Here is a 16802-nt window from a genome sequence, read left to right on the forward strand (position 1 = left end):
TATTACCTTTGACCCCGTATCTCTGAGGTTCCTAAATCCCAAATATCATCCTTGTTAAGAAAAATGCTTGTCAGAGCGGTATCCAGAGGTTTGCAGGAACTTTAAGAAACACTCCAATTCCTAGCAGAGAACTTCATTGGGTGTAAACAGATTTGTATTTTCTTTCACCGCGAAACAAGGTGAGCCTACCTGAACACAAGGAGAGAACAATCTTCCCAGGAGAGGGATGAGGCACAGAGAACTTAAGAACAAACCGCGAAATGACTGCCCTACCAGGTCCCTAAGGCTCAGGCCTCTCACTGAACAAGCCGCCGACTGACAAACCCCTCTCCGAGATTAAGCTGAGGAAGCTACCTGGCTCCGGTCCACAGGGACCCGACCCAGGGTTCGCGGGAAACCCGCGGGCTCTCAGCGCCCCCGGCTGTGGAAGCGCGCAGGTGGCCCGGACCCGCACCCGCTCTGCGCAGGCGCTCCGCGGCACGGCTCTCCTGGGGAGCTAGTGTTCCCCCATTATAGAGAGCGAGGATGACCAGGCAAGACCAGTCGGCCGGAGCTTGCCTGCCTCCCTTAGGTTGAGGCCTCGTGCCCGGCGACACGCCTCAATATCGGAAGTAGTCCCCTTTCTACGCGCCGGTGCTTCCACTCAAACAGCGGGTCGCGCACGCTCCCCTCTCCTCCTTCCGAGGTCAGCCCCGACCGAAGGCTCCGCGCGCACCTTGACGCTCTGGTCGCTGGAGCAGGTCGCCATCCGCCGCCCGTGGAAATCGAAAGAGACATCATGGATGAGGTCCTTATGATCCGCTGCAATGCTGCGTGCCACAAACATGGCTTCCGCCAGGCCTGAGCCTTCTCCGTCGGCCCCTCCCGCCTCGAAAGAAGGCAGCCGCGGCGCCACGCGGACCACAACCCACCTGGGCCCGGCCGCTGGGACGTCCCTGGTGCGTGTGACTTGCGCGCCGACGTGCCCGCCCCTCGTCCCGTCATGCCCCGGGAGGCAGCAGCGAGTGCGCCTGCGCCCCCTAAAGGAGCCTTATAATGGACAGCCGCCGAACTCTAGGCGTGGGCTCTGTGGTGCTTTAATGAAAGTGAGAAGTACTCATTGTTGAAGTATGGGAATTAAGAAAAATGAAAAAGTTTAGAATCCACAGTTCTCCACGTTGAGTCAGTTTCGGTCTACGTTCCAGTTTGTTTCCCCCCGAAACAAGGGCTAAGTGTTGGGAGCGAGTGGAAAAGACGGGCTTGGATTTGATCAGGAATGGAGCTTTGCTGCGACAAATCAAGAGCGAAAAAGAGACTCGTGAAGATAGGACTAAGGAGTCCAAGCTCAGTAGCGGATAAATGAAGACAGGAGGGATGGAGCTGAGTAGAAGGTCAGAAGTTATGGAGGTCTGAGAGCAGGTGTGGTGAGGGAGGGAGGAGGTGGAAAGGGTCGGAAGTCTTCAAATCGTTTCAAGATTCCACAGGTAGTGTTATAGCTCACTATCCTTGGAATTCAGTAAAGAAAAACAACTTGTCCTTAAGCTGCCCTAATTGACAGCCTCAGGGAAGGCAAGTAAACAATGGGGAATGTTATAAATAGCTTTTAGCCCCATAAAGGTTAACCAGAGTGTGACCCTCACTGGGAATTTGAGGGGCAACATTCTCCAGAAAAAGGGAGACAGAAACAGAAATGGCGCTAAGGTCAGAGGGTCATGCATGCTCTGTAGATGGGCTGATAGGGAGAAACTGAAGCTCCCTTTTGCCCCATAAAACTGTAACTGTTAAAAATATATATATTGCACCTGGCTAACTGTTGCTATCCATCTCTGTCACAAGCTTGCTATCTAGTATTTGTTAACCCTGATTATAAAAGGGCTGAAAGTCTGCTGCTTGGGGCTGCAGTTCTCTGTGTAGGCTGGCTGCAGTCCCTGCGCAGGTAATAAAGCTCACCTTTAATTCACCCAACTTTGTGTCAGAGTAAGGTTGACTCTCCTGGGTTACAACAGGTAGAACAGTCGGAGCCAAGATATGTGCAATGGAATTAGAAAGTTCTCCATGTAGCAACTTAAATCACCTAGGAGAGTGGCAGGATCCTAAATGAATTGGAAGAATGACTGGCCTAGAACCAGAGTTCTCAATGAACAAATAAGTCAAATGAGCAAAAAGCCCCTTGGAAGGAGACCAGTGAAAATGAGTCCTCCAATCAAGGATTAAGTCAAATCCAGTAAGTGGAGGAATATTTCTCAAAGAGGTTAACAATTTAGGGGATTTTGTTTATTAGACATTCCAGAGGGCTTAGTGCTAGAATTAAATAGGATAGGAAACAGTAGAAGATTCGGTGAGAGGAGTGAAAGTAAAAAATTAAATTAAATATATAGAAAATAAGCCTGCCAAAGGGATTTTTACCAGAAGTGACAAGAATGTGGGCATGGTGAGATCAGCAAGCTAGAATGTTTTCAAAATAATCCTGATGGATTATACAGAAACCAGAGAAGGGGGAAAATGACCTAACCTTTCTGAATTTATTTGCCCTTTTAAAAAGAAATTAAAATGATAAGATTTTATTGGTACTTTAAGAGGCAGACCCTAAATCAATGAGTTACAGATATGATAACGAATAACAACTGTAATTGCTTTAAAGTCAAAGACATTCATGCCAAAAAAAATACTATCTATAAAAGTACAATCAATTATAAAAGCTCCAAAAAATTTTTTTTATTTTTGCCCAGCCGGTGTGGCTCACTGGTTGAGCATCTATCCATGCACCAAGAGGTCACCAATTTGATTCCAGGTCAGGGCACATGCCCAGGTTGTGAGCCAGATCCCCATTTCGGGGGCATGCAGGAAGCAGCCAATTGATGTTCCCTTTCATCGATGTTTCTCTCTCTCTCTCTCTCTCTCTCTCTCTCTCTCCTTTCCTCGCTCTCTCAAATCAATAAAAAAAAAAAATATTTTAAAAAATAAAAAAAAAGGTAAAAAAAATTTTTTTTTTAAGTTTAAAGACAGTAAACAGAGCAAAGTTTACCAAAGATTATCCAGGATTGAAATAAATAAAGCACAGGGTTTTTTGGGTTTTTTTAAAGAATATTTTTTAGAGCAGTTTTAGGTTCACAGCAAAATTGAGTAGAAAATACATAAGAATTCACATATACATGCCTACCCTCTGTAGGAGTTCACCCCAAGATGTAGTATGTGGATTATTGTGAGCTAAAGGAAAAGAGAGATTAAGAGCTCAAAAGAAACTTCTGCCCCCTCCACCTTAACTATCTCAAGGAATTTGAATAAGGGGTCTTGCCCATGTATGTGGCAGGACAAACTACTGATTACTGAACATGTGCTCTCCCTGCAATTACCTTCTGAAGCTTCAAGGTGGCTTATTTCATCACTATCCCAGAATTTTATATATACTTCTTTTTTTTCTGTCTTTGAACCTCTCGTGTATGCAGGGTTCCCAAATATATGTATTTAATTAAGTTTAGTAATTTTTTTCTTATTATGAGCCTCATGTGTATTTGATTATTAGACCAGCTGAAAGAACCTTGAGGGTAGAGAAAAGTTTCTTCCTCCCCTACAACTCCCACATACTGGCTTCCATCATTATCAATATCTAACAACACAGTGGTACATTTCTTACAAATGATGAATCTATGTTGACGCATCGTAATCACCCAAAGTGATTTGGCCTTTACTGCTGATGATATACATTTTATGGATATTGACAAATGGGTAATGACATACATCCACTATTGTAGTATGGTACAGAATAGTTTCACTGCATTAAAAATCCTCTGTACTCTGTTCATCCCACCCCCTCCCACAATCCCTGAAAACCATTCTACTGTCTCCATACTTTTGCTTTTTCCAGAATGTTATATAATTGGAATGACACAGTATGACCTTTCAGTATGATCCTTTCAGGTCAACTTTTTCACTTAGTAATATGCATTTAATGTTCCTGCACATCTTTTTTTGGTTTGATCGCTCATTTCTTTTTAGCATTGAACAATATTTCATTGGATGTACCACGGTTTATCCATTCACCTGTTGAAGGACATCTTAATTGCTTCCAAATTTTGGCAATTATGAATAAAGCTACTATAAACATTTGTGTGCAGGTTTTTGTGTGAACATAAATTTTCAACTCCTTTGGGATATATACTAAGGACCATAATTGCTGGATCATCTAGAAAAAGTATATTTAGTTTTGAAAGAAACCATAAAACTGTCTTCAAAAGTGGCTGTACCATTGCAGTTCCACCATCAGTGAATGCGAGTTCCTATTGCGCCACATTCTCACTAGCATTTGGTGTTGTCAATGTTATGGATTTTGGCCATTCTAGTAGGTATATAGTGATATTTCGTTATTGTTTTCATTTGCATTTCTCTGATAACATATGATGTGGAGCATCTTTTCATATGCTTATTTGCCATGTTCATCCTTTGCCCATTTTTTAGTCAGGTTGTTTGTTTTCTTATTGTTCAGTTTTTTTGTTGTTTGTTTTGTTTTTCTTGATTTATTTATTTTTTTTTTATCCTCACCTGAGGACATTTCTCTATTTTTTGTTCAGATAGAGTGGGAGGGAGAGAGGGGAAGAGAGAGAGAGAAACATTGACGTGAAAGGGACACATCGAGTGGCTTCCACCCGCACGACCAACCAGGGCCAGGGACAAGCTGCAACCAAAGCACATGCCCTTAGCGGGAACTGAACCCGGGTCTCTCTGGACCACAGGCCAACGTTCTAACCCCTGAGTCAAACTGGCCAGGGCTATTTTTCTTGATTTTTAGAGAGGAAGGAGAGAGATAGATAGAAACATCAATGAGAGAGAACATTGACAGGCTGCCTCCTGTATGCCCCCCATTGGGGATCAGGCCCACAACCTGGGAATGTGCCCTAACGGGATCGAACTGGCCACCTCTTGGTGCATGGGTTGATACTCAACCACTGAGCCACACTGGCCAGGCTTATTGTTGAGTTTTAAGAGTTCTTTATATGTTGGATAACAGCCCTTTCTCAGATGTCTCTTTGAAATATTTTCTCCCAATCTGTAACTTATCTTCTCATTTCTCTTCTTTCTTTTTTTTTTAATCCTCACCCAAGGACGTGTTTTCATTTATCTTCAGATAGAGCAAGAGGGAGAGAGGGGGGAAGAGTGAGAGAGAAACATTGACGTGAGAGAGACACATCGAGTGACTGCCACCCACAAGGCCCCAACCAGGGCAGGGTCAAAATACAACCGAGGTACATGCCCTTAGCGGGAACCGAACCCCAGACTATCTGGTCCACAGACCAAAGCTCTAACCACTGAACCAAACCGACCAGGGGGATTCTTTCTTAAAATTACATAAATATTATACTATTGTTTACTTTAAGAAATGTTTTTAAAATACAACTATATAGAGTAAAAAGTTAAAGTTCCCTTTCACTACACAATCTAATCTCCCTGCCCAAAGAATAACAATTGTTACCATGTACTCCTCCACATGTTTCTCCGGACCGCAGGCCAACGCTCTAACCGCTGAGCCAAACCGGCCAGGGCTCCTCCACATGTTTCTATGCATTTACAGGATACAAAACATTTGTGCATCTAGTATCAAAAAGTTTGGGTTTTTCAAAATAAATCTACAAAAAAAATAAACTTACAAACGTTAAAAATGAGGCTGAACGAGGTGGTGCAGTCTCCAGAAGTGCAGGTTTATTGGGAATTAGCCTGCCGGACTACCTCTAAGGAGAGAATAGCAACTGGCTTGAACAGACTAGGGATTTTTAAACTCAGAGCCGGGGGGGGGGGGGGGTGGTCGTCTTTGATTAGTTGGGCCTGGGGTCTCCCAAGTTCTTGACTGGTCAGGGGCTGGGGTCTCCTAAAACCTGTTTTTGTTGTCGAGAGACCATTTGCAGTTTTGGGTGGGTTAGGGTGGTTCCATCATTCCATTCCACCTGACTGGAGTGATGGGTTTTGGTTTCTTGGAATGAGAGATTTAGGGCAGTAATAAGGAAGTTAAGAGCTAACATTTCCCAACTCTTAGTTAATATAAGTTGAAAAAAAAAGTTTGTGTTGATTGGAACTTTGGATTGACCCCTAGGGAAGGCCTCTCAGGCAAGAGTGTTCTTCTGTAGCTACTTCCTGCTGTTCTCCCTATGGGTTGCTCCTCCTGGGGGGTCAACCTGGGGTACTGGGGTATAAGTTTGGAATAGTAATTGGTGGAGGGTGACCCTGGCGAGCTTGGTCACCTGTGCATGTAGAAATTTCAGAAAACATGGGAGAAGCAGTAAGAGGAGAGAAATTATTATTAGTGGAGTTATAAGTGGGAGAAGGATGTTAAAGAGGGGGTTTGACCACCATTGGCTTAGTGGTGATGCTTCCTTGGGCCTGCAATTGTGGAGCCTCTCCTGGAGTTTTTGGAGAGAGTTAATATTTTCCTCTACTATACCTGATTTGTTGATATAGAAGCAGCATTTTTCTTGGAGGAAAAGGCAGGTACCTCCTTTCTCAGTGGTGAGAAGGTACAGGGCCCATCAGTTTTGGAGGGCAACCTCTGCTAAGGAGGTGAGTTGTCATTATAGGGAGGCTAGGGAGGCAGCCAAGTTTTTGAAACCTCTTTCTAGATCTGCCTGAATTTGTTCAGTCATTTTAAGGTTGTAGCCAAGTCCAGCTCCCCCAATTCCTAGGGCAGCTACGGAGGAGAAGAAAGAGAGGCCTACAAGAAAAGGGAGAAAGATGGCCCGCTTCTGGTGGAGAGTTTGAAGGATTCCAGCTACCTCATCCTCAGTGTAATATAGAAGCTATGGGGCGAGAATTGCCAGGATACACAGACCCGGAGAGGTGGTGTCGATGTGGTTGATTAGAGAATGTTTCCTGAGGCTGTGAGGGAGGTTGAGCTTGTTAAGATCTGCTGCTAGGGCCTGATTGAAAAAGTGGGGACTGTCCATGTTAGCTGCTGGGAATGCAGGGTGTCTGGGTCGGTCCAAGCGAAAGCAAAAAGATTCTGGCAATCTGGATGTAGGGGGAAGGTAAAAAAGGTATCTTTGAGATCCAGGACAGTGAAGTGGGAGATGTTTGCTGGAATGGTAGAGAGAATAGTATATGGGTTAGGTACTACTGGGGTGATGGACAGGACGGCCGAGTTAATAGAGCATAAGCCCTGTATGAGTTGGTAGGTGCCATTTGGTTTGATGATGGGGAGAATTGGAGTGTTGTAGGGGGAGTTAGTGGGGATTAGGAGGCCTGAGGCTAAAAATTTGGAGATGAAAGGTTTTAGGCCCTGTAGATGTTTTCGAGAAATGGGGTACTGGGATACATTAGGAAAGAGAGAGATATTCTTAAGGGATATTTTGATGGGGGTCTGGTGAGTAGTTTTGGAGAACTGGCTAGTGTCCCAGACCTCAGGATGAACAATAAAGGGGGAACTGAGAAAGGAAGCGGAGGGATCAGAGGAATAGGGGTGTGTGGCTGTCGTCCAACAAGCAGAATATTCTGATATTTTGAGACAGTTGTAGGTCTCTTTGGAGGGAAGAGTTGGAGGGTAGTATGGAATTTGCTTAAGATATCCCGTCCTAGGAGGGGGTGGGGCATTGGGGCATGACTAGGAATTGATGTGTAAATGAAGTTCCTTCTAAGATACAAGTTACAGGACAGGGTAGGAGCGCTGACCTGAGGCCCCCCACTACAAAGGTTTGAGAAGAGCTGAAGAAGGCCATTAAATTCCACAAAGGTGGAGAAGGTGGCCCCGGTATCCATGAGGAAAGAGATTTCCTTACCTGCTATGCGAAGGTTCACCCTGGGCTCACTGTTGGTGATGTGTACTGGGGCCGGTGTCCCAGGGCCTCCTCAGTCCTCTGTCTCCAGTCCCAGGAAGTCTGTTACTGTCCTAGGTGGGGCGTTATTTGGGACGGTCGACCCGAAGGCCCTTTGGCGCTTGGGGCAATCAATTCCTCAGTGGCCCTCGCAGTGACAGTGTGGGCAAGGCCTCAGTGGGGGGCGAGGGTTTGGGCACTGTCTCGCCCAGTGGCCCTTTTGTTTGCATTTGAAGCAGGAGCCAGGAGGATTTGACTGAGGAGGTTGTCCCCTAGAGCCCTGGCCCCTCGGACCAATGTTCCCTTGAAGGGCCTTCTCTAGCATAAGGTAGTTCTCCTGTTGTCTTTTCTGTTGCTCTTCCCTTTCCATTTCCTCCCAGTTGTTAAAGACCTTAAAGGCAATATGCAGGCGCTCTCTCTGAGGTGTCTCAGGTCCATCCTCAAGTTTTTTGAGTTTGCATCTAATGTCAGGGGCAGATTGGGAGATGAAATGGGAATGGAGGATGGTGGTCCCCACTGGGGTGATGGGGTCCATACGAGTGTATCTACAAAAGGCCTGGGAGAGTCGTTCTAGGAATTCTCCCGGATTTTCTTGGGGCTTTTGAATGATTTCTTTAATTTTGTCATAATTGACGGCCTTATTGGCTAGTTTTTCTAAGGCCTGAAGAAGGTAGTCTATAAGACAGTCACGTTCCCTATGATTAGCATGGCCGATTTGATAGTTCCAATTTGGGTCATTGGGGAAAACTGCTTCTCCCCCTAGAGGGAGGTTATTGTCCCAGGCATGTGCCTCATCTGCTACTTGCTGGGCAGTCGCCCACACCTGATCCTTATCGTATGCAGAGAGGAAGGAAGTAAGGATGATCGAAAGATCGTGCCAGCCCTGGCCAGTTTTGCTCAGTGGTTAGAGCACTGGCCTGTGGTCCCAAGAGACCTGGGTTCGGTTCCCGCTAAGGGCATGTACCTCGGTTGCAGTTTGTCCCCGGTTGGGTTGTGCAGGTGGCAGCCACTTGATGTGTCTCTTTCACGTCAATGTTTCTCTCTCTCACTCTCTCCCTCTCTCTCCCTTCCACTCTATCTGAAAAAAAGAAAAATGTCCTCAGGTGAAGATAAAAAAAAAATAAAGAAAGATCGTGCCAGGTAAGATCATACGATTGAGGTATTGGAACTTCTTGACGTAGGTGTCGGTATCAGTATCAGAAAAGAAGGAGCCTAGGCGGCGTTCAATTTGGGCTAAGTCAGAGAGGGAGAAGGGGATGGCTAGGCGGACTATTCCCTCAGCTCCCACAACCTCACAGAGTGGATATAGGCCAGGATGGGGAGGCTTACGTGGATAGAGAAAAGAGGGATGTGGGGGAAGGCTCGTCTGGTGGAAGAGAAGAGGTATTCGGATAAGGCGGAGGCAGAGTGGCAATGGGAGAAGGGAGTGTATCTGGGGCAGAAGGAGTATCGGGGCAGGGGGAGTGGGTGGGGGAGGAAGAGGAGAAAGAGGTATGGCCGAGTGGTCTTGAGGGTCTGTAGAAGAGAGGGGGATTGGGGATTGGGCTAGAAGGACTTGGTGGGTGGAGCAGTTAGAACAAAGGGAAGGGTGAGAGCGGAGAGAGAAGAAAGCCTGCATGTAAGGAATTTCTGAGGCCTTGCCTGTCCGGTGGCAGAAATTATCTAAGTCTCTTAGAATATTGAAGTAAAAAATGCCATTTTCTGGCCATTGAGAGTTATTGTCGAGTTTGTATTGGTGCCAGGCTGTATTGCAGAGGAATACAAGTTTGTGGGGCCTCAAATCAGAGAGGCCAGGGTTTTTTTTAGACTTTTTAGTAGGCAGCCAAGGGGGCTTGAGCGAGGCAGTTTTGATTGAGATGACCCCTGTAAGGTAGCCAGGTGCCGCCGGTGGGAGGTGGGAAGAAACCAGAGAGCCAAACAGCCGAATAAGCAGAAATCAGGCTTTATTGGGTACACTCCGGGCGGGTTCACAGACTCGGGGGGTCGAGTCCGAGAAGCCACGCCCGATGCTGGGGTTTGTGATTTTTATATCTGCGCCTGTGGCAGCGGGAACTTGTTGTTAGGGTTAGGTCCTGAGGGGCTACGCATGGGGGCCCCTGGAATGTGAGTCTGTTGTCCCGGAGCGAACAGTTCCTGGACTAGGACAGGAGAATGGGACAGGAGTTGATCTATGAGTTTGGGGCAAACAGTTCCTGAAACAAGGAGGGAGTTTAGGTTGGGTAAGCGAAGTAACGGCTGAGCAGTTTGCCTGGTGCCAGTTCCCAGGCTCTCGGACATTCCCGACTCTGTGATATAGGAACAGGGGCCAGGTCGTCTTTCTGACTACTTCCTGCTGGATGGGGGCGGCGTCAGGGGGGGCGTGCCGAGTCGGTGTGGTCCGAGTTCGGGGGACTGGTCAGAGGCTGGTAATGTTGTAGCATCATTTGGTGGACCTCTATTGTCCGTGTGAGCTGTGCGAATCGGTCCTGGATGAAGCGGAGAAAACAGGGGGCAATTAGCAGTATAATTATTATGATGATGGTTGGGCCGAGGAGGGGGAGAAGTAAGGAGTACATGGAGGAATTCCACCAGGAGGAGGCCTCTACTGAGAACTTTTGTTTTTTTAGTTCTGAACTTAGCTGGTGGAGGGTTTCAATGCGGGTTTCTACCAAACCTGATTCGTTGATATAATAGCAACATTCTTCCCCAAGAAAGAGACAGGTTCCTCCGTGTTCTGCTGTGAGGAGGTCCAGGGCCCTTCGATTCTGCATCGACAGCTGGGCCAGGGAGGTGATCTGCCTCTGGAGAGAAGCTAGGGACTCAGCCGAGCTGTCAATAGCAATCTGAAATTGAGATTCTAGGCGTTCTGAGGTGACTAAAGAGTGTGCTAGGGCACCCCCTCCCAGCCCAGCAGCAACAGCTGAGGCTGAGAGGGAGAGTCCCACTAAAAGGGGTAAAAAGATTGCCCGCTTTTGTTTCGGGTTGTAATATATGTATTTTTGTTGGAATTCAGCAGGTGTATAGACCATGAGTTGGGGGGTTAGGGTGACAGGCAGGCAGAGAAGAGTGGGATCCAAGGGGGTCGAGAGGGTTTTCGATAAGGTATGATTACACCAGAAGAAATAGCCTTTAGGGGCAGTTAAGTTGAAAGTGGGAGATTGTGTGACATTGCAAAGGTTGGATGGACTGTTACTGTAACAAAAGGGAATTTGAGAGAGATCAGGAGGCATATATAGGGCTACATCGGCAAGAGGAGTCATAAGTTTTGGTGCGGTGGATGTCCCGGAGCAGTTGAGAGCGGCGGGATAAGGGACCGCAGTCAGAGGAGGTTTTCCTAAGGCTGCACACATTAAACAAGATGAGAGGTTGCCTGCCCCAGTGAGATTGGCTAGTATTAGACCTTCCTGGAGGAGAGAGAGCCATGAAAAGGGGGAGGTTTGGGCAGCTAATTGTCTGGTGAGTAGGGATTCCTGGGTCTGGATGTCATCGTGGACTCCGCCAGTAAGTTGGACTAGGGCTCGCCAGACATAAATGTGGGAAGATGGCATATGGGAGTACCTGGAGGTGTATACGGCCCCCCTCTGAAGGGTCACCCATTTGGAGTCAGTCGGATCAGAAATAATGAGGGAGAAGGACTGTGTGCGGTTCATGGTGTGGCGATAGAGGGAGATTCCTGATGGGGGTCGGGGGGTATTGGGCCTCTGGGCTGCATGAATGTTGCAGCTGCTCCATTGACATCCCATGCAGGGATGCCAGGGGCTGGAGGGGGACTGGCAGTGAGTAGGCTGATCCTGAAGGAAGCAGACCGCGGGAGCCCATTGGTTCTGTGTGAAAGGGTTTTTGAAGTCAGTGAAATTTAGGAAGAGAGGGCTTTTGCATCCCGTGGATGGGCAGTCGGTGGTAGTGAGTAGGCATCCCTGGGTATAGTGTCCCTCTGGATTTTGACAGATTTTAACAAATCCAGTCGTGGAATTTTCTGTGAGATAAAATCTCCAGACAAAGGTCTTAGTAGTGAAGAAGGCATCCTTGAGGTCAAGGACCGAAAAATGGGTGGTGGTAGGGGGAATGTGAGAGAGAAGGGTGTAGGGATTAGGGACTACTGGGGAAATGGGAACAACCGCTGAGTTGATGATGCGGAGGTCCTGAACAAGGCGGTACTGTCCTGAGGCCTTTTTAACGGGGAGAATGGGAGTATTACAAGGTGAATTGGTGGGGATCAGGAGGCCTTGTGTCTTAAGCCTGGTGATGATGGGCAGGAGTCCCATCCTGTGAGCGTGTGAGATGGGGAATTGCGGGCGGTTAGGAAAAGAAGATGGGTCTTTGAGTTTAATTAAAACAGGAGTGTGGTGGGAAGCAATGGTGGGGGTATCCATGTCCCAGACCTCGGGGTGGACTCCAGGTAGGAGCTGGACGTGGGGGTCTGGGTTAGGCTCAAGGTCGGGGCCTGGCACTAGTGCCAGCAAGAAGGTCTGTTTCGGGGAGAATGAGATGCTTGCCTGGAGTTTGGACAGAATGTCTCTCCCCAGGAGGGGGACTGGACATGAGGGCATGACTAGGAAGGAGTAGGAGAACGGGTGACCCTCAAATAGGCAGTTAAGGAGGGTCGTCCGCTGTGGGGTCGAGGGTGATCCGTTAATTCCCATGACCGAGACCTGGGAAGGAACCGTAAGGCCCGAATGAGAGGGAAGGACAGAGTAGGTAGCCCCCGTGTCTACCAAAAAGGAGACAGACTTACCCGCTACCTGGAGCGTGACCCTGGGCTTGGCGAGGGTAACCGGAGTCGAAGAGCCAGGGCCCCCTCAGTCGTCCATTAGCCCCAGCAGTTCTAGGGCCAGGAACGTCTGGTTCTCAGTCCCCCTGCATTGAGGTGCCGAGGGCTGAGCCAGGGTCGGGCAGTCCGACTTCCAGTGGCCCATTTGTTTGCATTGAGGGCAAGGCTTGGTGGGGGGGCTAGGCTGCGGACAGGCCTTCGCCCAGTGGCCTTCCTTTCCGCATTTGAAACAGGCGCCCGGGGTCGTGCGCTGCCCTCCTTTGGAGGTCAGTCTTTTTGCCGGTTCCCCTGCCGGCCGGAGGGCCGCTACCAAGGCTTGGGTCTGGAGGCTAACTTTCTGTTGCAGCCGCGCCTGCCGGGCTGCTTCAGCCGTCTCCTCTCAGGCGTTAAAAACTTTAAAAGCCATTTTTACCAGGTCTTGGATGGGAGTCTCAGGGCCCTCTTCAGCCTTTTTTAGTTTTTTTCTGATATCTGGGGCGGACTGAGAGATAAAGTGAGATGCTAGGATTGTGGCCCCGTTGTGGGACCCCGGGTCTAGGCGGGTGTAGCGAACCAGGGCCTCCTGAAGGCGGTTGAGAAAAAGGGCCGGGTTCTCTTCAGGGAGCTGGGTAATTTCTCTCAATTTGTCATAGTTAACTATTTTATTGGAGACTGCGTCCATACCCCGAAGGAGGTATTGGAGCATGAGGTTCCGGCGCGGAATATTAGATCCAGGGCCGGCCTGATAGTTCCATGCAGGATCGTCCTGGGGAACTGCTTCATTGCCGAGGGGGACTGTATTGTCTATTAGGTGGTCTGTATCTGCCTGCTGCCTGGCGGCAGAGAGGATACGCTCATGTTCCTCAGGGGTGAGGGTGGAGGTGCAGATTACTTTGATGTCATGCCATGTCAGGTCATAAGTCTGGGACAGGTATCGGAACTCTCTGATGTAGGTTGAGGGGTCAGCTGAGAAGGATCCTAACCTCTTTTCAATCTGAGAGAGGTCCTGGAGGGAGAAGGGGACATGTACCCGCACCAGTCCTTCTGCCCCAGCCACCTCGCGGAGAGGGGCCAGGACAGCAGGCGGGGGTTGGGGAGTGCGAGATCGGGTATGGGCTGCTATGGGAGAGCCCAGGGGGTCAGCGGGAGGTGGGGCAGCCAGAGCCGGGTCAGGACCAGGGGGGTCTTCTCTGAGGAGGGTTGGGGGAGGCGATAGGTGATCAGGGAGGTCATCAGGCAGAGAGTAAGGAGGGGGGTCTATAGGAGGTGCCTTTGGAGGAGGGGAAGTCTGGGCTAGGAGAATCTGGAGAGTGGAGCAGTGTGAGCAAAGGTCAGGGCGGGAGCGGAGGTCCCAAAAAGCCTGAATGTATGGGATCTCAGAGTCCTTTCCGGTCCGCCGGCAAAAATTGGCCAGGTCCCGGAGGACATTAAAGTCAAAAGTACCCGTAGGTGGCCAGTGAGACTGGTTGTCTAGGGTGTATTGAGGCCAAGCGACCTGGGACAAGAAGATGAGTTTCTTCTTGTGGAGGGTCTGAGAGTATCCCAATTTGGAGAAATTTATGAGAAGACATCCCAAAGGAGTCTTAGGGTCTATTTTGGATTCGGAGTTTCCCATAATTTAGTGGCCTTCCGGACCCCTAAGTGTCAGAGGAGAAAGGGTATGAGGGAGGCGTCCCTTCCAGATACCCGTCTCCGGATAGAGATAGAGGGGTGACTGAAAGGCGTCCCTTTCAATCAGGCCCCCTATATAGACTCCAGGAGTCGTGAGGGGAGGGCTCTCGGCTCGGCCGAGTCTAGGACGAGAGACCCTGGCGGGGACACAGGGGTCCGGCAGGAAGGGAAAGGGATCGAATTACTTACGGTTGCAAGCCGTATCTGCAGGGAGCTCCAAATTCAAAGCGGTGGAGGGCGGCACGAGGCAGGGAGAGAGAGAGGGGGGACTCTCGCCTCAGCCTGCAGGGACTGAGGCGGGTCGCAAAACCCCTCTCCCGGGTTTCGGCACCAGATGTAAGGTAGCCAGGTGCCGCCGGTGGGAGGTGGGAAGAAACCAGAGAGCCAAACAGCCGAATAAGCAGAAATCAGGCTTTATTGGGTACACTCCGGGCGGGTTCACAGACTCGGGGGGTCGAGTCCGAGAAGCCACGCCCGATGCTGGGGTTTGTGATTTTTATATCTGCGCCTGTGGCAGCGGGAACTTGTTGTTAGGGTTAGGTCCTGAGGGGCTACGCATGGGGGCCCCTGGAATGTGAGTCTGTTGTCCCGGAGCGAACAGTTCCTGGACTAGGACAGGAGAATGGGACAGGAGTTGATCTATGAGTTTGGGGCAAACAGTTCCTGAAACAAGGAGGGAGTTTAGGTTGGGTAAGCGAGGTAACGGCTGAGCAGTTTGCCTGGTGCCAGTTCCCAGGCTCTCGGACAACCCCATTTTGTAGAGAGGCAATGACAGGAGAGGGCGTCCCCGCCTCCAATCAAGGCCTTGGGAGGACAAGCCCGTAGGAAGGATAAATCTAGGAGTTGTCACCCCGACTTGAATGCCTGAGAGTAGCGAGAGGTCTAACTAGGTACCTAGATTTCAAGACGAGAGTGAGACGGGCGGGTCACTAGGTAGACAGGGGTGAGTCAAAATCGAAACCATGTGTAGGTGGAAAAATAAGGGAGAATTTTGAGACGAGAGTGAGACAGGCAGGCCACTCAGTGAATTTCGAGATGAGAACGAGATGGGCGGACCACCCGATAGCAAATGTAGGTGGAAGAATAAGGGAGAATAGGGAAGGAGAGAAAGAGCGTGGGAAAGGGACAGTGAGGGTACCTAAAATTTGGAATGCCAACCTGAGAGGGGAGGGAGAAATTTCTTACCTTCTGGTTCGGCAGGTAGGAGGGTGTCCGGGACAGGTTAAAGCCAGCCAATCAACCCATACCACAGTCCACCCAGAATCTGTAAGTTAGCCTGGGCGAGCTTCCCCTGTCCACTGTTTCCCAGGTAGTAAGGGTGGTCTGTGCTAGGGATCGTCTAGGCTACCAAGCTCCTGCCCTGGGTTTCGGCACCTTTATGTAAGAACGAGGTGGAACGAGGCGGTGCAGGGTCTCCAGAAGTGTAGGTATATTGGGAAATTAGCCTGTCGGACTACCTCTAAGGAGAGAGTAGCAACCGGCTTGTACAGACTAGGGATCTTTAAACTCAGAGCTGGGGTGGGGAGGTGTGTTCAGCGGAGGAGACGTGGTCGTCTTTGATTGGTCGGGCCTAGGATCTCCCGAGTTCTTGATTGGTTGGGGGCTGGAGTCTCCTGAACTTGTTTTTGTTGTTGAGCAACTGTTTGCAGTTTTGGGTGGGTTAGAGTGGTTTCATCATTCCGTTCTGCCTGACTGGAGTGATGGATTTTGGTTTTTGAGAATGAGAGGCTTAGGGAAAGGTTAAACAATAAGAGTGATGGGTTTTGGTTTCTTGGAATGAGAGGTTTAAGGGCAGTAATATGGAAGTTAAGAGCTAACAAATACTATACCAATTTTTGCTTTTTAAAAAATATCCAGTATGTCTTGGAGATCTTTCCACATGGGTCCAGTTTATTCTTTCATTCTTTTTAACAAATGCATTGGTCAAATATGGTCAAATTATGGTTTATTTAGTCATTCTCCTGCTAAAGTATTAGCATGTAAAGATCTCCATAGGCATGCATTATTTCTTTATTGATGTATGTTTTATTATATGTGCTTATATTTTCCTTTAAAAATCTATTTCACAAGATATTTAAATTTATCAATATAGAGATATATATGGTAATTTCTTACAATTAAAATGATTTCCTCCATTACTGATGTAATGTGTTTTTCTTGTTTCCATTGTTTTCTGTCTTATTTCCTTTTTTCTTAACATTTTACTTTTAATTCTCACCCGAAGATATGTTCTTATTGATTTCAGAGGGAGAAAAGAAGATAAAGGAAGAGATAGAAAGATGGAAACATTGATGTGAGAGAGAAACATCAACTGGTTGCCTTTTGTACCCACCCCAGTTGGAGATCAAACCTGCAATCTGGTTATGTGCCCTGACTGGGAATCAACCCTGCGAACTTTTGGTGTATGAGATGGTGTTCCAATCAAGTGGGTCACACCAGCCAGGGCACATTTTACTCTTTGTAATTAAGTAAAAGATATACTTCAGCCCTGGCCAGTTTCACTTCGCAATTGGAGCATCAGCCCGCGGACCAGAGCGACCTGGGTTTGGTTCCTACTAAGGGCATGTACCTCAGTTGCAGTTTGTCCCTGGCCCCAGTTCAGGTTGTGTGGCTGGCAACCAGTTGATGTG

General features: G+C 48.5%; 1 protein-coding gene across 1 annotated transcript in view; it reads right to left on the reverse strand.

Annotated features, from left to right (window-relative positions):
• Positions 1-864, reverse strand: part of SEH1L (SEH1 like nucleoporin) — a 48948-nt gene extending 48084 nt beyond the window's left edge. Inside the window, 1 exon segment of the mRNA XM_036244954.1 lies at positions 716-864. Coding sequence (XP_036100847.1) covers positions 716-826 — 111 coding nt within the window. The 5' untranslated portion in view covers positions 827-864.
• Positions 865-16802: the final 15938 nt, after the last annotated feature.

Source organism: Molossus molossus, unplaced genomic scaffold, assembly GCF_014108415.1.
Source record: "Molossus molossus isolate mMolMol1 unplaced genomic scaffold, mMolMol1.p scaffold_m16_p_6, whole genome shotgun sequence".
In the NCBI taxonomy this organism is placed as follows: Eukaryota; Metazoa; Chordata; class Mammalia; order Chiroptera; family Molossidae; genus Molossus; species Molossus molossus.